At 36.0% G+C, this 23062-nt stretch overlaps 1 protein-coding gene across 1 annotated transcript; it reads left to right on the top strand.

Moving 5' to 3' along the window:
- Nucleotides 1–6130: 6130 nt before the first annotated feature.
- On the top strand, nucleotides 6131–22974 carry alg6 (ALG6 alpha-1,3-glucosyltransferase). Its single transcript, XM_027147206.2, has 14 exons — nucleotides 6131–6359; nucleotides 6494–6578; nucleotides 7485–7574; nucleotides 7967–8055; nucleotides 9716–9798; nucleotides 9886–9950; nucleotides 10056–10241; nucleotides 13241–13376; nucleotides 17555–17640; nucleotides 18687–18771; nucleotides 18867–18937; nucleotides 20755–20823; nucleotides 21866–22061; nucleotides 22467–22974. Exons 1-14 carry the CDS (start codon nucleotides 6212–6214, stop codon nucleotides 22662–22664), a joined length of 1587 nt encoding a protein of 528 aa, XP_027003007.2. The 5' UTR covers nucleotides 6131–6211; the 3' UTR covers nucleotides 22665–22974.
- The last annotated feature ends 88 nt before the right edge of the window (nucleotides 22975–23062 follow it).

The raw sequence follows: 23062 nt of genomic DNA on the forward strand, positions 1-23062 counted from the left end.
GACATATATTCTTAATTGCTTAATTATTTAAACTTAAATTATATTAACACTGAAAGGTAAATCAGTTCATCACTTCATCAGAGGTTGTCGTTTATCTTTCATTTATTGTCAGGTTTTTTTTAATGACTTTTTAATAGAATCGATTTAATTGACAGAACACGTCCTAAAACGAAACGTACATTTCCTACACTCGGTTTAATCAGCGTTTAATTAAATTTGATTTATTGCTGGTGGAAATCACGACTCATTTATAGTTATTATTATATTATTATCTATAGTTAGTTTTTCTGACTCAGTGCTTGGAAATGAACTATCATTTAAACGTAAAATAGGAATTTTAATTGTATTACAAGATTTATTTCCAAGGTTATAAAATTAGGTACTACTTGAAAGATTATATGACGGTTTTTACACTTTAGATTCTATGTGTAATTTTATTTTTATTTTTTTAAATGTTGCAAAAGGAATGTGTTTGCTGTTTTCAATAGCAGACTCGCTAGTGGCACCATGTTATTTTAGCATATTCCAAAGCTTAAATAAACTAATTCAATTAATATATCTTTATCTATCATGTAAGTGAATTATCTCATGTAATAAAATGTCCGAGCAGTTGATCAGAGACACATAAAGGATTTACAGCAGCGACTTGAAATGTTCATGTTGCTTTTCTAAAAGCGGATCTTAGTTTCACAGTTGTGTTTCTGGCTAATCAGCGCTACACAAACAGCAAATGGCGTGCGGTGTACAGGGGTTAAGAGGCTATATTTAACTGATACCCATGGGAAAAGAGAAAGGACTTGCGTCTTAAATTCACTTTCGAGCAAAAGTAGCTGGCGAGAGTGACATCGGATAAGACCAAACTCATTCCTCTATATAGTGCCACCTTATTCTGTAAAATTAGACAAAAATTTGTGCGCGTTTCATGCGCATTTGTGCCATGTTTGACCTTCGGCCTCAGTGATTTAAAATAAAACATGAGGCTTAATGCTTTGATTCTCAAATATAAGAAATATGATTTCTGTATTATTATTATTATTATTATTATTATTATTATTATTATTATTATTATTATTATTATTATTATTATTTGTGTTATGATATATAATAATATAGAAATCATATATATAATAACAAACTAAAATAAAATCTAAAACCAAAGAACTTTACTATGAATAAAGAGAAAAAGAAAAGCTGTCGTTTAATCTAGAAAAACATTTTTTAATTTCAGTGTAATATTTTCTTTTAACGATCCAAGACATGGTTCTTCACTGCACCTCACCTAACCGTTATACATAGTAAATTCATATGGACACAAATAAAATGTGTGAGAATTAATAATTCAGCACATTAGTTGTTTATTCCAAACGGATGCTTTCAATACTGTAAATATATATATATTAAAAAACATAAAAAGGAACAAATATATTATCTGCTTATTACCATTAATGATGGTACACATGGGTAAAAGTCTATTGATATGATCTCAGGTAGAAATAATACTGTGTTGGAGTATTAAAGCCACACAGTATACCACTAGATGGAGCTTAAGCACACCATCATATCATGGTCCTGGAAATTATATACACGTATATAAACACGCTATACGTGTTTCTTGAAACCACCTAGAATCTGTGGCTACATCCAAAACCTCATACACTTAAGGCTTACTCCTAAAAAGGATAATATTAGCATCAACAGCCCTATTATTAGCACTCATTCTGTGCTAACAGTCCTTTTACACCACCCACGAGACTATAGTACATAATACTGTCAACATCCTACACTCGTAAAACCCCCAGACCTACAAGAATGCAATATCTTCTCATCTTCACAATGTTAATGCTATGTTACAACCTGAACCTAGGCTATATTTATTTAGTCTAATCTGTCAATGCTTTATTGAAAAGCAAAAAAAATAAAAAATTCAAGTGCGCAAAAGCGCACATGCAATAGTATTTTTATTTTTTGTTATTTAATATGATCAAGTCACGAAAGTTTAACGTACTGTTTTTGGACTTACGTGATGCAAAGTGTTAAAAATACAAAATTTAATTTTGCCATGTAATAAAAGGTAATGATAAATAAAATAAATGAAATCTAAATTGATATTCATTTAAATACATAATTACAGTAGCGTGTCTCTTTTATTTGTAGTCATTTATTTATTTATTTTTATTGGTTTTAGTAAAAAAAAATATTATTATTTTTATCTTAGAATTTTTATGATTAATGGTGATAGTAGGTTGCTACTCACAATTGTAAAACTAGAGTGTCATGGACTTTCCTATTACACTTGTGCATAAATGTGTCGTTTTTTGTTTTTGTTTTTTGTATCTTTGTTTGTTTTGTTTAGTGTCTGTTGTTTCGCACGTGTCACAGTAAAATGGCTTGTCAGTCTTTCAGGTCCACTCTGATCGGAAAGCTCTTCGACAAACATGCAGAACGTTGAAACTGTAAACTGATATGCGCAATATTTAATGCTCATGTTAAACATCAATCAAATGACAGAAACTATTTGAGAAAGTGAGGATGTGAAAGTTCCAGACATGCTGCCAAAGAGCAAGTAGTGTGTGTATTCACTCACTGGTTACCGTCCAAGGAACATCTAAGCTGTCTGTATGAACAAAATGGGATACATTTCATATTAAATATAGTTCAGGTTTAAGACAAAGACTATATTGTGGAAGGTGAGTAAGTGAAAGTGTGTGTGTGTTTTTGTGTTTGTCTGTGTGTGTGTGTGTGTGTGTGTGTGTGTGTGTGTGTGTGTGTGTGTGTGTGTGTGTGTGTGTGTGTGTGTGTGTGTGTGTGGTCACTTTCCTCACCCGTAATACCCTGCTGAGCTTCAAGGCAAGTGCTGTTCTGGTCAATCAGTGGTCACATCTCAGAGGAACACGACCTTTACTGCCTCACCTGCTCTAGTGCGCAGGCATTCCCACAACCTCAAGATCAGCAGTGTACAGACCTCCCATTATGCCCAGTTTTTCTACAGACATCCTGAACACATTTCACAAGATCATGTAAATTCAATTTTTCCCAATATGATCTTCCGAAATTGTCATAGCAAAAATAATTCAAGGCAAAGGTATACGACCATGCCAGAGCTCAATAAAATAAAATAAAATAGTATAATTAACAGCATAATTGCAAGAAGGTAGATAATATTTTTTAACATTCTATTTACAGAATAAATTCTTTGCAAAATCTTTGGGAAAGCAGACACCGTGAACAAAATAAGCGGAAAAAATAAACAAAACTTTGCTTGTATAAGGACAAAAGACTGGATGGTTATAGAGAAAGATACCAGTTCTCATTATAGGGACAGTGGCAAGTCAGGACAACAGCAATCTCCTGGAGCGGATCATCAACAGTAAATGTGGATACAGCTGTTCCTGAATATTTAACAGGCACAGAGGTGAAGCAATAAATGACAAAGTAAAGCTGGCACACAGGCGCATTAATAACTAATGCAGGAGACGGTAACTAATAGGCTGCTCATTGTAATGAAAATGTCATTGCAAATCAGCAGTCGTCCAAGGTTATTATTTATAAATGTTTCATGCGCTAACCACAAAGAAGCCATGTCTTATTAGGCGTTTGCCCAGAAAAACACAAGGCACTGCCACTAAAGTCTCCACCCTGAGGGCGCACAACAGATCTCTCAGGAAAGAAACTTAAAAAAGCAATTTCAAGTAGCACAAATTCCTTTAATAAAACACCTTAACAATGTCTTTGAAAAAGGTCAGTAACATATTGCAAATGAGAGATACAGGACAAATGTCAGGCTACAATAATGCATTTGTCATATTGCTTTGTACAACAGCAGTGTTGAATTCTTGATTCTGATTGGTCAGGAGATTTGGATTAATTTTCAATTACAGCAGCCAACTGGGGAAGGCAAATCACAAGTTTACACTCATGATGTACTTTCTGGTTGTAATACATAGCATTTCTATAGTGATGCGATAGCAATGACATTATATAATAATAATAATAATAATAATAATAATAATAATAATAATAATAATAATAATAATAATAATAATAATGATGATGATGATGATAATAATAATAATAATAATAATAATAATAATAATAATAATAATAATAATAATAATAATAATAATAATTCTATTTGTATTGTGCCTTTCTAACCCTCAGTATCACTGTAAATAAATACATACATACCCAGAAAATGTGAGGTGAGGTTTGTTTAGCATCTTTGGAAAAAGAGACTCCAGTTTCAGTGCTTTGCAACAGCTACAGTGGAACCTAACAGCTTACAGTTAAGTATTCTTCATATTTTGATTTATTAACGTCGAAAGAGAGGTTGGTAAGTGAAACAGGCCGTTATAGCCGTTATAACACACATGATGAAACGTGTCCTGTGGATGTTCAATTAAAAATATGACGTTGTTCTTTAATAATTAAAAGTTGGTAGTGCAGGTGTTGGGTAAAAGAGATATTAAACACTTTGGAGCATGCTGGAAAATATAACTCTTATCGCACTTTGATTGTCATTTTATTAGGTTTTCATTCCTTAAATATTTCTAGATATTTTTCTAAAAATTCTTCTATCTGAGTTGAGGTTTAGGTAAGTTTACCTGCTTTTATCAGGTCAGACAATGACTCAGGTCAGACAATTCTGTTGCAGTTGAGGAATAAAATACAATTATATATATTATTATAATTTTATATATTTATATATATATATATATATATATATATATATAAAATTATAATAATATATATAATTGTATTTTATATATATACACACACAAATATATAAATACACACATTTATATAACAACCTCTCGTACAACAAACAGAATTATAGAGGAAAGCCAAAAAACAAACAAACAAACAAACAAAAACTGGTATGTTACTATTACATGGTGTATTACTATTACTATTACAGCCTAAAGTTTCCCATACAGTTCTTATCTGTAGATATCTAAAAAATTAAGGGTTTTCTTCTTCTGCCCCTGTTGTGGAAAATAAATTGTTTTGCTTTGTTTTAGTAGAAACTTTCAACAGAGTATGTTATTAGTATATTAGTAGAAATAAAACGATGCAGTGTTGAATGAAAACGCATTGTGTAGGAATTTATCCTGGTGCTCTTGAAAGAACACCTCATTTTCATGGAGGATTATCACCTACATATCATGTGACAGTGCTATAGATACATATTGTACATATTCCTGTTTGTATGTTGTATGTTTGCAAATTGTGTAAATGACTATATGCTCCTTGTGTATATATTTCTTGTGTAATTTGTCTGGATTGATTTTCCACTTTACATAATTTTATTCAGCATCAAGAGGAGTTTAAGCAAGGTAAGGTAAGTTCATGTATCTTCAGTAATGCTAATAAGATAGATGTCCACACTTTTATGGATCAGTTGCTGAATTTAACAGATAGGAACATGTTATATAAGGGATGAACTTGGACTTGCCTGGATTATAGGAATTGTATTGATAAAACATTAGATCATACTTTGGAAATTACAGTCAGGCCTTTAGCGTTAATTAGGCATATATTTGTCTATATATAAAATTAGCTTAAATAAGATAATTGATTTTGTTATTGTATTGGCCTTATATAAAACTGGCCTTATGGTGTCTAAACCTGACACATTAGCATGTCTATTTCATTCTGGCTTACTTAAAAAAAACTAAAACATTTTTTAATTCATAATTTATAATAAGTTGTATATTAAGTGTTTAATTTATTTTCTTTGGCCCTGGATGTTTGTGATTTAATAAAGAATAAGAGTTTATTGTCCAGCAGGTAGTGCTATTGAGAAACTGTAGCATGGACAAAGTAAATCTGGCCATACAGGTTTAAAACTGCAAAATTTGTCATCAGTCCATTCTTGGTATTATTTATGGTTTACATTTGAGGTCAATTGGATAAATCTGGATTTCATTCTGAGCCAAACTACTCCTTTAATTATCATAATGTGTCAATTATGACTATAAAAAAAATGGAAGGAAAAAAAAATATAATTAATAACGACCCCATATATGTATTTTATAAATATTTCAAAAGTACAGCTAGAGACTGTTTTATTTATTTATTTTTCGACATGACATTTACGTCATCAGTAAGCGCCGCTCTAGCTACTAACCGTTTTCCCGATCTACAAATCATCCGGAAGAAAAATTCTGCTTGGTTATGAGATATAGATCTGCGTTATCGTTGTGCTGACGTGATGTTTAAGGAAGTAGGGGCTGCAGAGTTGAGGATAATTACTGCACGTTTTAAAAGGGATCCAGAAATGGAGAAATGGAGCCTTATTTCACTGTGTGTTTTGACTGCGGTTACGTTGAGATGGGCTGTGTCTTTTAACTCTTACTCAGGTTAGTAACTCAGTGATTAAAACACGAATATAAAGTGGAAGATTAATATTAAAACTATTATTTAACTAAATAATGGGTTTCAAGAAGAAGACATTTTGATCAAATCTGTTATTTAATGATACTAATAAAAACAGGCGCTGGCAAAACACCAATGTTTGGAGATTATGAAGCCCAGAGGCACTGGCAGGAAGTGACGTACAACCTACCGGCTCAAGATTGGTTGGTTCATTCATTCATTAATTTCTTATCACTGAGAATTATATATATATATATATATTTCAATAAGAAATAAATCACAACATGTATGTTTTTTTAATGATTAATGACTAAAACTGATTCTTTTCCAGTAACAGCTGTTATCTGAAGTGTTATTTTTATCCGTTTATAGTTACATACAATCATGTAGAACATCCAGTATGATTGTTCCTCACATGTTATCACATGTATTATACTATTGCAGGGGTAAACAATCAATAACCTCACCAGCCCAATACCCTCATCAGCCTCTGTTTTGTTCCACATTTCCTACCTTTATTCTTTTACATTTGCAAAGCACTTTATCCTGGTCAGAGTCACTTATCCCAGGAACTCTCCTGTATCGGAAAATAGGGATGCGGTAGACTAGTGGTTAAGGTGTTGGACTACTTATTGGAAGGTCATGAGTTCGAATCCCAGCTTCACCGAGCTGCCACTGCTGGGCCCTTGAGCAAAGCCCTTAACCATCTGTTGCTCGGTTGTATAAATTGATATAAATTGTAAGTTACTCTGGATAAAGGTGTCTGCTAAATGCCATAAATGTAAAACACATTGACTTATTTTACAAAGAATTGACTCTTTTGTCTCCTTTAAATGTCTTCTTACGTTTTTAAAATCTGTTATTAGAGTGTGAGCGAATTGTCATCCATACAAGATTCTATGAATGATTTATTACTGTAGAAAGGAATTATAGACGTGTTTTAATATAAATCTGTGATTAGAATGAGCTGGCAGAGCTACAGTTACAGACTGTTATTCATCACCTTCTGACCAATCAGATTCAAGAATGTGACAGGGCTGCAGTTTAATAATGCTAAGAACATTTTCACTGTTTCATGATGCTACAATATTGTTTCTGCACTTTTAAAGGTACTTCAACACTACAGACAATGACCTGAACTACTGGGGCCTAGATTATCCTCCACTAACAGCCTACCACAGTCTCTTATGTGCTCATGTGTAAGTGTCCAACTTACGCTTAATGCTATGTGATCAAGCTGTGTGTGTGTGTATATATATATATATATATATATATATATATATATATATATATATATATATATATACATATATATACACACATATATATATATATATATATATATATATATATATATATATATATATATATATATATATACACATGTGTATGTATGTGTGTGTATGTAAATGTATGTATTTTTTTTACCTTGATGTACAGATACAGATAATACAGATCCTAAAGTCATCTCCAACATTTATACTATTTCATACTAGTAAAGCATTTGTAAGACACTGTTGACATGGACATCAAAATGAACTGCATCTCTGATTTGTTTATGATTTATCTTTTTGATTTTGTCTGTGTGTAGCGCAAAGCTGATTAATTCTGCATGGGTGGAGTTGCGCACTTCCAGAGGTTATGAGAGCACTTCTCATAAATTATTCATGAGGGCCACAGGTGAGCACGGACAAGCTCAAGCCTTTTTTTTGTATTTGGGGCCATTAGAGAGTCTGCCAATCTTAATGTTATATAAATATTAAATTGTTTTGAATTCAGACTAAATTCTGCTCTTTGAATCTGTTACATAATGACATTAGTTTGCATTTTGTGTTGAACTCAACTAACATGGAGTTTGCTGATCGCATGGACAGGAAGCGGTAGTATAGTGGAACACCAACACAAATACAATTGCTGTGTATCTCACTACAAACTTTTGTAGTTTTTAAAACTTTAGTGAATGATGCACGTATTGTCTAACACTGTAATTAACAGACTAATTTCTTTTGAAACCTGCTATCACCAGTGTAACCGTGTTCTTAATCAACACTAAACGTGGCATTGTAAAAGTATTCTATTCAATCTGAGGATATTTACATGAAGTTAGTTGGTGCGAGAGTAGACGATGCCGAAGATAGAGTAGGGCTGGGCGATATGGCTGAAAACTGTATCACGATATCAGTGTTTCGTATCGGTCGAATTATTGATATTTTTTATGACCAATTTAAAATATGGACCAGGAGAAAAATATATTACATTTAAACATTTTTATTTTAAACTTAACCTTCCTCTGATCAGAATCACCTCATTTATTAAGACAGAAATGTCAACAACCAGGAAAATTCAAATAATTAAAATGTAAACATAAGTCTAAAGTCACAATGAACACAATGAACAATTATCTCTTAACATTTAAGGTGCAAAATTAAAGAAAACTTAAGAAATGCTTAATAAAGTATAATAAAATAGTGCAAAGTGTTAAATATAAACATAGAGAAACCTGAGAATTTAGTTTAGTGGTAGGACGTTCGCTAGCTGTTCACCTTCTGGTGAATAAAGTGTTTTAAAATTTGTGCAGTGTTTTGTAAACATAAATAAAACTGAGGTAGACTGAGATACATCTGTAATATAAAAAAACAAACCTGATACAGTACAGTAACATTGAAATATAAAACCTGCAGAAATATGAAAAAGTAGCTGACTTTTCCTCTTTTATTTACAATTTCCTCGCTCGCTGTGGCTCACTTTCTGCTTATCAGTCGCTGGTTACTGAAGAGGAATCCAGAAGACCAGCATGAGACAATGATATGGCACAACCAAACATGATACTGTTACATGATTGGCTGTTAGCGTGTCACTCCCTACGTTGCTAGGTTACCAGAGAGCGCTTGCCTTTGTTAATGCAACCAAACTTGCTTCGCAACCTCTGTTTTCTTCCGACAAAGAATAAAAAATATCGAACGTTTTATCGAACACATTTTTATTGATATCAATCACATGTCTATCGCGATACATATCGTTATCGTTTTATCACCCTGCCCTAGGATAGAGTTAGCTGGAAACAGATGATTCGCTGTGGCGAACCCTAATGGGAAAAGCCGAAAGTGGGAGCTTTGGATCAGCTCAGCTTTTTCAATAACAGCACATACCCTAAGTGTTTTATTCCTCTTATTCTATAGTGATTTGCCACTGATTAATTTTGAAAAATGTATTAATAATCTCATTACCCTTTATTTTCTATTCCTTTATATATTGATATGTCTAATGCCTCAGAACATCCACAAAACCAGTTCGTTGCTGTGTTTTTATGTTCCTTTGACATTCCTCTCCCACTCCCCAGTTCTTTTCTCAGATATACTGATCTACATTCCAGCAGTTCTCCTGTACTGCTTCTACCTCAGCGAAGGATCCTACAAAAAGAAGGTAATGCGGTTGTCTGCCATTTTGTTTAATTGATTCATTCATAAGCATACAGTATATTTTGATCATCATTGTGTATTTCTGTACAAGACTGCCACGGCTTTGTGCATCCTACTTTACCCAGGACTCATCCTAATCGATTTTGGTCATTTTCAATATCCTTTAAAATGTGTAATCTCTCTCATTCATGATTGCATGGTGACAAAAAAAAAAAGAATGATTACATCAGCATTTTGCAGCAAGCCTTAACCCCTGGTCAGATATAACAATGTGAGTCTGGGCTTGGCGTTACTGGGTGTAGTGGCACTCGGTTTGGGTCGGGACCTGCTCGGGTCTTTGGCCTTCACCTTGGCACTCAACTACAAACAGATGGAGTTGTACCATGCGTTGCCTTTCTTCTGCTACCTTTTAGGCAGATGTATTAAACAGGGCCTTCTGGGCAAAGGGTAAGAAACATTTTAAGCTCCTTTATGTTCTTAAATATGTACATGTGGATGTCTCTGTTCAATCCAGATCACCAGGGTTTTGTAGGGTTTAAACCTGAAGACTGAGACTGCATGGAAGTATTTGGAAGTTTGTTTGTTTTATCATATCACTGAAAGCAATAAGTGAGGCCATGTATGAACTGCCAGTCAGAGATAACCAGGTTTTAGGCTGAAATATCCAGGTACTTTGAAGATTTAATAATGCCACCAATGCCATTTTTAGCTCCTGAACCAATGGCACATAGAACAGCCCCAAAGCACCGCAGATCCACCTCCATATTATTTAATTTTGCAATATCACACAAGCATGAGTGCGGCTATATTGAATATTCAAACATCTGTCATTTGGCCATTGGTATTTACAGCAGTGCCGATATTCAGTTGAACCACACTCGAGCTCATGTGATATTGCTTTTATACAACAGTTCTATGAAAGAGAAATTCATATAGAGTAACTGGCTGTCTCACAGAGATTTGTATATTCCCAATGAAGGGGCGTCTAGTAAAATTGACGTCCCTGCTTCGTTTCCCTCTGATGAGCTTTCATATTTGATGTCAAAAATTATATTCTTGAAAATTAGAGTTTGTCCTGTCTGCTGATAATGTCATTAACTTTACTTTAGTAACTGTTTTGAACCATGAAGTGGAAATGTAGATAGTATTTATATTGGGACTTGCTCAAGGGCCCAACAATGGCAGGTTGGTGGGGCTTCTGCTTGAACCCCTGACCTTCTTCGGATCAGCTTTAACCATTGATGTACCCCTGCCTCTAAATATAAGTAATTTTAACTGGACTAATTATACCTGGCCTATCTTGAACCTAACATTTACATTTATGGCCGAGCATTTGAAGATTGAGGGCAATTTCTCAGGGGCCCATGAATGGCAGTTTGGTGACCCTGGGATTGAAGCTCACTGTCTTTCAATAAGTAGTCCAGCACCTTAACCACTGAGCTACCACATCCCACTTCCCATCCAACTGGTGTATAATGTACAATCCAGTTCTTGTCTCGTGTAGTCTCTCTTTTCCCAGCAAACGTACTGGGATTAGAATTCATTTAAATCTCCAGTTGCATTTAGGACCAGACAGAAGTTAGTTTAATAGATTATGTCCAAGTCTGATAATGATAGAAATTAATCCAAGACTTTCATTCCATTATTACACCTCAGATAGCATTCCTAGCTGGAAATACTGAGAATACCTCAGTGCAGTGTAGATCTCGGCCCTTATTCAGCCCTACAGGTTATTCTTCTCATTACCCTGACTCACACTCAGGCTACTTTACATTTGTTGATGTAGTAACAGTGCACCGGAGGCATTTGGTAGCCATTGCATTGTTGGGTTCGATTACTTTGAAAAATATGTCCAGATGACCCTCTGACCATGCTCTAGCTTCCCTGCAATGCCCGTGTGTCCAGTTTTACTACTACAGCTGAGAAGAGTCAGCAGCTCAAACAGACACACCTACGGCAAACTGAAACTGTTTAAGGATAGAAGACATTGCTGACATTCTCGTGGAGTGGGTGCTGCTTGTTATACCATGTTCTGTGTAAGGAATAAAACATGATGGGGATTGAAGATTTGGAAAATATTCAATAAAAATAACGGCAGCCTGAAGTTAGGGTTAGCGGGGTTATCCTTAGAAATACAGAGTTGATTATTTTCCATTAACAACGTTATCAAAAGTGTTTTATTCCTCTTACACCACACCACAGCTGTTTGGCGAAGCTAATACTTATCAAAACATCATTCTTTCATACCTTTATCACATATGTTACAGCAGCTGTAAAGTCATTCCTTTTTTATCTCTCTCTCTCTATATTATGTTACCATGAGTCTCTTTCTTCCTGCTGACTTTCATGTGTAGAAAACCTAAAGAAACAGCTTTACCTCTGACTGGCACTGAAGACTCCTTCCATAAACGTTAAATTATATGGTTCTTCACAGAAAAAGAAAAACATTGCCATATCAATAAATATATATCTGTTTGTGTGAAACATCAATACATGTAATAAGTCCCTGTGTACATTATAATCATTGAAACAATAATGTGTTACAACAACTGTTTTTTGTGTACTGTCTTTTTTGTATTTTGTGTATTGTCTTGTAAACTTTAGTCTGCACTATCTTGTCTGTCTTGTCCTGCACTGTCTTGTCCTCCACTGTCCTGCACTGTCTTGTCTGTCTTGTTTGTATTGTCCTCCACTGTCTTGTCTGTCTTGTTTGTATTGTCCTGCACTGTATTGTCTGTCTTGTTTGTATTGTCCTGCATTGTCTTGTCTGTCTTGTTTGTATTTTCCTGCACTGTCTTGTCTGTCTTGTTTGTATCGTCCTGCACTGTCTTGTCTGTCTTGTTTGTATCGTCCTGCACTGTCTTGTCTGTCTTGTTTGTATTGTCCTGCACTGTCTTGTCTGTCTTGTTTGTATTGTCCTGCACTGTCTTGTCTGTCTTGTTTGTATTGTCCTGCACTGTCTTGTCTGTCTTGTTTGTATTGTCCTGCACTGTCTTGTCTGTCTTGTTTGTATTGTCCTGCACTGTCTTGTTTGTATTGTCCTGCACTGTCTTGTCTGTCTTGTCCTGCACTGTTTCCACCAGGTTGCACAGATGCACTTTATGTGGCTAAGACTACTTACATGTCCTTAGCCCTGTCTTTGTTTTATGTAGCACCATGAGCCTGGAGAAACGTTGTCTCATTTCACTGTGTACTGCAACAGCTATATACGGTTGAAATTACAATAAAAGCTTCTTGACTTGACTTAAGATATAGATAATAAACTTTCATCATAGCTTTTTGAGAATTCTTTCTTTTTGTATAAGCTACTACAGACGTTTTGAGCTGAGCTCTTTGTTACCCTGCTATACATGTATATTATTATTATCATTATTATTATTATTATTATTATTATTATTATTATTATTATTATTATTATTATTATTATTATTATTATATTCTTACAGGCTGCTTCTGTTAGTGAAGATCTCATTGACTGTGCTGGTGACTTTTGCCCTCTGCTGGTTGCCTTTCCTGTCAGACCTACAGCAGATACTGCAGGTTCTGCATCGCTTGTTCCCAGTGGACCGCGGTTTATTCGAGGTACGTCCTTGCACTCAAAAGGTTCACAGTTTCACTAAAGCCCAGTCATGTCTGAACAGATACAATAGTTTCCTCTTTTTTAGTCAGTTCAGTATTCATTGCATGTGTTTATTGATTTCAGTCCATTTGTATGGTGTATGGCAGACACCCTTATCCAGAGTGACTAAAGTTTAGCTCATTTTGTATAGACTGAGCAGCTGAGGGTTAAGGGCCTTGCTCATGGACCCTGTAGTGTCAGATTGGCAGTGCTGGGATTTGAACTCATGATCTAGAAATTTACATGTACAATTCCTCAGAGATCATTTCAGAATCAATGACTATCGCGGATCACGTTTACCTTATAACACACAGAGAGACTACAGTCACAGGTGGCGAGAGCAGTGTTACAGCTAACAAGCTGAAAAAATAATAGGATTAGACTGAAGGCTAGTGACACAGTGAAATCTGTAGGCTAGTGACACAGTGAAATTTATTTTTATTAATTAACTCTGAATATATTGCCATGTTTACCAGAAGAGGACACACATGGCTTTTCAGAATATCAGCATGATGCGAAGCTTTGCTTTTGTGTTGCATTGCACTGTCAGTTAATTTTTAAGATTAAGGTTACACAAGAAAAACTCTCGGAATGCTAAACTAAATACAGTGATGCCTCGAGATTCGAGTTTATTTCGTTCCGCGACCTTGCTCGTATCTCAAAACAATTTTCCCCGTTTAAATGAATTGAAATCCCATTAATCCGTTCCAGCTCGCAAAATTCCACTCCAGTTGTTTTGTTTGTGTTTTGAATATGAAAAATGTACAGTACCTGTATTTATAAATGACAAATATTGTATAAAAACATACAGTAATAAAAGACAATGTTTAAAAAATAAACTGGTTTTACTTTACGGAAGATGCGCACGGAGGTTGAGGGAGGAGTAAACAGGCGGAGGAGTTAGGAGGAATTACACTTTCACTTTCGTTCACTTACTCGCTACTGTACACTCTTAATGCTACTTTACACTTAAATGGAACTTTAATAAACTTCACTAAAATTAATGAACTTAACTGAAATTTTCTTAACTTATCTGAACTTAATTGCTACAATTTCTGTTTTCTTTACATTCATTTTTCTTAATTTTCTTCATCGCTTTTCTCTTCACTTGTTTTTGCCTTTTTTGTCACTCTTTCCTCACTAACATCTGCCGGTCGTTTTAATAAAAACCTGTCTGGTCGGCATATCGGATGCGGTGTAGTCGCACAAGTTCAAATTTTTTAACGGATACAACGTTCAAAACGGATCCAAAAATTACAGATCTGCAGATGGTCAGCACCTCACGCAGCGCCTTTGCGACTCCATAGGAAATGAATGACTTCCGGTTTATCGGCCGTCGTTTGTCGTGTGCAGTGGAAAGGCGGCTTTAACCGAGTGAGACGCGGGAAGCTGAGGCGGGGGAAACAGAGCACATGTAGTTGCTGGGGACCTTTGTTTCGGCAGTGGCGGCTCGGATGCTCGTATCTCACACGTGGTTGTTGGGGATCTTTGTTTCGGCGGCGGTGGCTCAGATGCTCGTATCTCAAAAATTTGCTCGTATCTCAAGTCAAAATTTTGGTTGAATCACAGCTCATATCTCAAAAAATTCATATGTCAAAGCACTTGTATCCCGCGGCATCACTGTACAAAATATGTGTGCGTGAGCAGATGTGCAAACGTATGTGAGAGGGGGTGAGCGAGCGAGTGAGCGTGAGTGACACAGTGGAGAACATGTAGAACTCCACACAGGCAGTAACACAAGCTCACGCTTAAACCGGAAACCGTAGTGCTGTGTGTCGACTAACAAGTTAGCGTCTATCATTCTCGCTTGTGACATGATGCTAACATAATACACAAAGTGTGAGCAACTCTAACCTGGACACTCTGATGGCTGTAAAAGTGAGAGAGTTTGCCTAGCTGATGAACTGAGCATGTGTCCATGAGTGTGTGTTATTTGGGGAACAGCATTCAAAATGGCACGGTTATCTGTGTGAGTGTGTGTGTGTAGGCAGGCCATGAGGGTCACGCTTTGCTTGCTTGAACTAATAGCATTAGTGGCCATGTAAGCAAGATCACTCCGGCCAAGCATCAAGTTGCTCTCGTAAAGAAATGGAGTCAGGGGCATGTTGTTCAGACAGGCTGACTCTCACACAAGGGACAAATCAGGCTTTTTGACACTGAAACAGATCCAAGACTACTCCAGGGTCAAAGGGGAGAGTGTATTGGTGGTTATTCCAAACACATAGACTCGGAATTTGGAATGAGAAGGGTAAGTTTCATGATGTGATACTCGCTGCTTTAGGGTGGTCAGTGTAGAGGAATGTGCTTGGCATGCAGAAAGAGGAGTCGGGAGCTGACTCGCACACATTTGACCCCATGTGCCTGAGTTTACAAATAAGTGCATAGCTTTTTTTTTTTTTTTTTGACATGCCACTTGCTTGACAGGGAAACTCATGACACGAGCGAGTAGCTTGTAACCTCCAGCCTCACTGTCCATATGTCACAGGGGAATTTTTATTGCACTTTCAGTTGGGAAATGATTACGTAGAGTAATGCCACTTATTTGCTTTCTCTTAAGAAGTTGCAGTGTATTTAAAGAAGCTCACCATAGTTGTGAGCTCAAATCTGGTAACCCGGTATTATGACTTACAGCTACTGGGATTTAAAGAGTATCTGGTTCTGATGCAGCCAAAATACTGTTTGTCTTTTTTTTATTTACAGTAGAAAATTCTCCCTTTTTCCATTCTCCATTGTAGTTGAATTACTTCTTAAATGAGTGTAATCGCACCTACACAATAATCAAATAATTATTAAATAATAATAAAATCAATAAATAAAAAATACTGTAAATCTGTTTTTTTTCTTGTTAATGAAGTTAAACTGGAAGGAACCTATTAATGTAATTAAATGTTATTTGTACAGACAAGTTTTTAACAGTAAACACATTACAGAAACTCACATTTAGATCTATAACGAGCAAGACGGAGATAACAGTGGCAAGAAAAAAACTCTAAAATGAATCGAAAAACCCGGATTCAAATGGAAACTCATTTTTATTACATACCACATAAAATCATAAAGTACTATCTGAATCGCTTTGTGTTCTGAATCACAGTGTATTGAGGATAAAAATGATACAGCTGTTACATGATTCCAGCTACTTTTGCTAAATGCACACTGTCAAAGATCACAGAAGAAAGCTAACGGGAGATTATTCTACAACACGTGGTGGTTTGATACGAGTGTGTAATGATATCACATTTGCTTGGTAAACGGACTTCAGACATCAAACATAAGCTTCAGACATCAAAATTTAACATTTACAGCATTTGGCAGATGTACTTGTGCAGAGTGACGTACAAAAGTGGTTTGAAGTCTCCATCAATGAATACATCAACAGTGGTACTGGTTCACTAGGTTACAGACTAAGAATATATACATATAATAAGAAGAAGCCTTTATTATTGCCACATGTACATTACAGCACATTCATATTCTTTTCTTCACAACTGAGGAGGTTGGGGTCAGAGTACAGGGGCAGCTATAATACAGCGCCCCTGGAGCACGGAGGGCTAAGGGCCTTGCTCAAGGGCCACCACTGTCCCCTGTTTGTTTATATAAATAAAACAACTTCTGGCTTAATAAACATCTCTTCATTGGTTCAGCTGGTCAACTACTCTGATTACTGTTGTTACAGTTATGAGCTATGTAAATCACAAACCATTATTATCAAAGCTATTGTATTTATAATCGTGTTGTAGCTTGACCAGCTTGGACTCTTTTATCGGATCTCACAAACAAGTAGAACTATAAACAATGGGACCTAATGTGGACCTACTGTAATGTGTTATGTCAGTGGAAAGTTCTGGACTAAAAAACTACATGCTCCAATAAATATCCAGGCTATTACTGTGCACAATGAAATAAATAATGTAAAATCTGCACAGATTATGACTTTTAGATTAATGGTGATACATTTTGCTGAGAGGGAAAGGATTGTAAAACACTGTGGTTACTGATGTAATATCATAGAGATATTATTATACTGAGTATTAGAAAAAACATTTGTTAACATGCGTACAGGAAAACAAACACTTCTTGTTCCAGCTTGGAAAAAAATCTTAATTTTAATTTGTCCTGTTGATTGTGTACGTGCTTGTAGGATAAAGTGGCAAACACATGGTGCAGCTTGAACGTCCTGATAAAGATCAAGACCCTGCTGTCCAGAGATACTCAGCTGCTCCTCAGGTAATCCTTCTTCCATCCGTTTACCAACCATCCACCCTTTCTCTGCCTTCAGTCCACCTTCTGGAGTCCTCATTACGATTGAGTGCGCTGAAGATTATCAGACCTTAATGATATCCGTGAGCTTTTGGGAACAATGATATCTGCTCGGTAATCTGCAGCTGGTCTTGGTTGAGATTTCTGACTAAACAAAGGGATGTGTTTAGCTCTCCCGAGTAGTTAAAACTAGTCTATCTGAGAGATTTTCTAGGCAGATTCTCTGGTGCCGTTTGAGTGAATGGAGTCCAAGTCTTTGGTGTGATTAAATCTGTAAATCTATTTTAGGCACAAAGGCAGCATTTTCTTTACAACTTGTAATCCCTGGGATTACTTGGCCTTGGATTATTTGTGCTTTTGTTGCTGCGTGATATTAGCATTATGAGGTCCAGATTAAAAGTGGCCATATTTCGATAAAGTCCTGAGTGAGCTCATCCTGCACACGTTGGAGAGAAGCCTGAATGTCGCTCAGATACGTGTGAATCTCACCTACCTCTCACTCTGCGCTACCTCCTCCATTTTGATATTTCGTTCATCGAGAAGAGCTAAAATTGAATGCATCTATTGCATAACTCTGGGCTTGGTGACCTTGAACATTTATTAAAAATCTAAACATCTCACTTAGTTACTGTAGCTCTGTATACATTCATTCATCCATATTCAATTAATGTGTTATTATAGAGAGGGTCACATTGGATCAAGAGCCTATCCTGGGAATACCAGTTACGAGAGTGGAAATACGCTCAAATCGGGGCTCCATGAGCACAGATATTCACAAACACGCACACACACACACACACACACACACGTTTTAGCATGTTTTAGGAGGAGGCCAAAGAACTAAAGGGGGAACATAGAAAACTCCACACCGATAGTAACCCAAGCTCAGGATCATATCTAGAGCTGTAAGGCAGCAACACTTTCCACTATACTACTGCTCAATGCTGTCTAAGCTCTGTACCTTTTGTCAGAAAATCCAGTTCTAAATCCAGTGTTTTTTTCTTTCTTTTTAGTTTTGCTGTGACTCTCCTATTCCTTTTGCCCTCATCAATTAAATTGTTGACCAAACCTACCTTATGGCAATTTAAACTGGCTTTGGTAAGTATTGTTATTGTGTTCTTTCACTCCCTTGTTATAATCTGTTGATCTTTTTACAGATTTACGAACTAACCATATATGATCTTCTACTATAGGTGAACTCCTCACTGGCCTTTTTCCTCTTCTCCTTTCAAGTCCATGAGAAATCTATCCTGCTGCCAGCCTTGTAAGTTTACACATTCTGCTATATTCAGTATGGCTTATATGTTATATGTATGTAATTATAATAAAATACTTGAATATATTAACTGACTGCATTCTGGATACAAACCCAACAAAGTATTTTATTAGACAAGTCATTCAGTAGATGAAAAACTGTCAAAAGATCAGCTAGATTTCTAACCACAAACCATCTCGGCTTCTGTAGCAGATCATCTCTTGTGGTAGATCTAATCCCATGCATGTCTAAATGCTATTTATCTGAAGGCAGATTAGCAGACGACGCTAGCTAAAGAGCTAGAGACATTCTTCATTTACCCTCTGTGGTCCGATTAGCAAACTGATGACGTGGTTTGTGATGTAGCTTGTACAACTAGATAGACAGGTTTAAAGACTATGAAGCATCACTAGAAAACAAATGATACCCATTTTGTATGGATGAGTCAGAAATCAGTGGTTAAAGTGTAAAAGCTGACAGTTGTGATAGATTTGTATACCTGTCTATTATACATAAATCATAACATAAATACACCCAATGTGAAGAAGGTTTACATTCTGCCTTTAACACCGTCTGGGAATCATTTGCCTCACCGTGTGACCGTACATTTATAGAATGTATGATGTATTCGTTTACAGGTGTTTATGGATCTATTAACATAGATTATCCAGAGTGTTGCTTTATGAACTGTTGAGTTATATCGCACACCTGTTCAAACCAATCAGTAATGCATGTCACCAGATTAGGAGGGACACGTTCGGGGCCACAGTGCTCTGTGTACGTGTGATCGGATCAGATCTAAGGGTGAACACATTGGTGTTACAGGAGCGCAGTAGTGGGTGCTGTAATTACCGGATCAGATAGGAGGGCTTGGTGAGGTCCTACCTACATACAAGCCCCTTTCTAGTTAATAATAGCTTTGATGTCAGATGAATGTGTTTTCCTGTCTAGTGCTTACACAAACACTGTGTGTGTGTTTACTACTCATTTGTATACGACTGTGTGTGCCAATTAAATACTCTGTATAATATTTCAGAGAATCTCATCCTGATGGGATATGGCATGATGCAGAGAGAATAATTTCCCAATAATAGCACACACCAAATTTCCTTATAAGAGGAATGACAATTTGGTGTGTGCTATTATAAGGAAATTTCCTCTCTTATAAGGAAAAGTTATTTCCTATTATAACTTGTGGTATAAAAGATTATAATATAATCTTTTATACCACAAGTGATAGGTGTGTGTGTGTGTTCTCTATCACTTGAAAATAAAGATTATATAAGATGTATATAATCTTTTATACCACCAGTGATAGGTGTATATATGTATGTGTGTATGTCGTGTATCGCATATGCAGGGATTTATTTAATAGGCTTTGATAATTTATTTGCTCTTAGCAAATGTGTATAAATGGCCTTTTTAGCTTCAAGAGGAAAATAGGGGAAAAAATAGAAAGTGCATGTGACTTTACACTACCTTTGCAGATGTGAGGTTTTAAAAATAACATTTTACCTACAAAATTATAAATAAAATTAACTTTAATTGTTAGAGTATTGACTGTAGATTTATTCAGATATTCATATTTCAAAATAATGCTTTATTAATTATAAATACACTGGTGAATTAATTTAAGTAATTGTTGAGCCTTATGTCCGGGAACACTGTACAGCATCATGGATCAACACCAGGACATCAGTAATCCGCTCAGGCTTTTAACTCCTTTCCTCTCTTTAAACATACGGTTTGCAAAAATAGTTACTGAGCGGCTAAGACCTGCCAAAATGTCCGGTGTGTTTCATAAATGTAAATTTCTTTATTTGTAGACCAGTGTGCCTTTTGATGAATGAACTTCCACTGATGGCCACTTGGTTCCTGGTGGCTTCCACCTTCAGGTAAGAAGCTTGGTTAAAGTTAAATAGATGATGTTATAATGTGTACAAAACACGTTGGTTCCTGTTGTCACCTGTGCAATATAAGCTATAGAGTCCTGCAGCTTGTCATGTAACAAAGAAACTATCTGTAACACGCAACATTCTTACTTATAGCTGTGGCAGATACTTATATGGATCATGACACTTCTGACTGTTGCAAAAGTTGGGCACTGGAGACTCCTTCCAGAAAATAAACACACATTGCCTCAAAAAAAGTTTATGTTAGGCTTAGATTGCATGTAGTATCTGCCACACAAGTGACGGTGAATAAGTTACTATAGAAACAGTATCCAAGAGCACTAATATTTACTGGTGATTTGTCTAAGGTCAGAACTTCTGTAATAGGAATTTAATTAATACCTTCCAACCAATCAGATATAAGAATAGAATACAAGTTGTTTTATTACAATACTATATAACCACTATACTATACAATACTATGAAACCCGGGCCCGTAATAAATAAAACTGTTCAGACTGTATACTTTTTGCTCAGTAACTGTCGTGCACATGGTCTAGCATACACACATCACAACATAATCCACATATAATTTAATTAAGAGCCTTTCATATTAACGCTACTCGGCATGCCGTGGATTCAAACCAGCAGTTTCCTTAAACGTATTGTTTTTGTGTTGTTGAATACATATTTCTTTTTGTTATCCACTTTTCTTTCTATGAAGGAGTTTTTGTTGAACGGTTAGAGCGACCGTTCGTAGGGAATATACATTGAAACAACAGTCTGTTTCCAAGTTTAATGTCTCAGACACACAAGTATGTTGTACATTGAAAGCTTGGATTGTTTCAGTGGCACGAACCCGTCACTGAGTCACATTGCCTTAGATTTTGCTTCATTTAGTCAAAAAGTGGCGGGTCTAATTCAGTTGCTAAATTACTCAGCGTACTCAAGGTTTTGCAAGGTTTTCTACTAATGCAGTTTATATCATTAGAACAGTTGTTCTATCTTGTATCTTAATCTTTTTGCTGCTTTAATATTCCTGTAGCATGCTGCCTCTTCTGCTGAAGGATGGTCTGCTCCTGCCTTACGTGGTGACTTCACTGGCCTTCATCTACTTCAGTGTGTATCTTCTCTCAGCTCTAGAAAGGACCTCATTGGAAGAGCTCAGACTGGGCCCGTGTCACAAGCTCACCCAGTACTGTCTGTCCAAACACACCCTCAGCCTGATAATCAAGTGCACAGTAAGCAACAAACCCTAAGCAGAAACACAGAACTCAACCACCATCTAGCTAGCTGTCCATTATCACATAACCGCTACCAACCAAGGAGGGTGAATGCTAGCACAAGGTTCCGCCAAGACAAATGAAGCACCAAATACTCTTCCACATTCATAAGCGCGCAGACACATAACGGTTAATGTCAGTCACCGTGCTTTGTGTTAAGGTATTTTAGCAGGATAGACAAGTGACCCCACCATGACCTTTTAAGTGATTGTATCATTAACACAGGCTTTAGTGATCCCTCTCTACAGCCATGCTCTATAGACTATATTTGATATACATTGCATCTTATAGGTCTGGTGATATTTTTGTTTTGGTTATATAAATGTACTGTTCATCCTGGGTTTTTGTTTTCTTTGTTCACAGTTTGGAGTGTCGTTATGCATCATGGCTGGCCTGAGCTTTATGAGTGTGGCAGTGGATCCTCCAACCAAACTGCCAGATTTGTTCCCGGTTCTAGTTTCTGTGTTCTCCTTCCTTCAGTTCCTGACCTTGCTGGTGTATTTCAATCTAGTCCAACTGACTGAGCTGACCAACAAAAAGCCGCAGAAGAAGACAAACTGAAACGGTGGGTCTATCTGAAATGGGGAGAATTAAGGAGAATGATGACAAAGGAAAAGGAGAATTCCTTGCATTAGGGTGGATTGGACTTAATTTAGGAAATTGAATTTCCTGTTAATAAACTTGAGAAAATCCCCTCTGTTTAAAACAGTGACTTGGTATCAATGAATGGAAGATTTTGCCAAATTACAAAAGGACGGTTGTTAAACACACATTGCATCAGCGATAATTTTTTCAAACACACAAGGACCATTTGTTATCTTCATACGTGCTAAATATTTTTCTACACATCAATAAATGCTTTTATACAGAATGTCTGTTGGAGATCTTAATTTGAGTCAGCAAAAGGAAAGGAAACCTGCTTAAAATGAAGAAAATTATAACCAGATGAATTGAACCTA

Source organism: Tachysurus fulvidraco, chromosome 5, assembly GCF_022655615.1.
Source record: "Tachysurus fulvidraco isolate hzauxx_2018 chromosome 5, HZAU_PFXX_2.0, whole genome shotgun sequence".
Taxonomy (NCBI): domain Eukaryota; kingdom Metazoa; phylum Chordata; class Actinopteri; order Siluriformes; family Bagridae; genus Tachysurus; species Tachysurus fulvidraco.

Excerpts from the sequence above, each read along its gene's own strand:
- alg6 (XM_027147206.2), top strand. The coding sequence starts at position 6,212 with ATGTTTAAGGAAGTAGGGGCTGCAGAGTTGAGGATAATTACTGCACGT. Across the intron at positions 10,242-13,240 it reads CAGGGCCTTCTGGGCAAAGG|GCTGCTTCTGTTAGTGAAGA; the intron begins GTAAGAAACATT and ends ATATTCTTACAG. Across the intron at positions 17,641-18,686 it reads GATACTCAGCTGCTCCTCAG|TTTTGCTGTGACTCTCCTAT; the intron begins GTAATCCTTCTT and ends CTTTCTTTTTAG.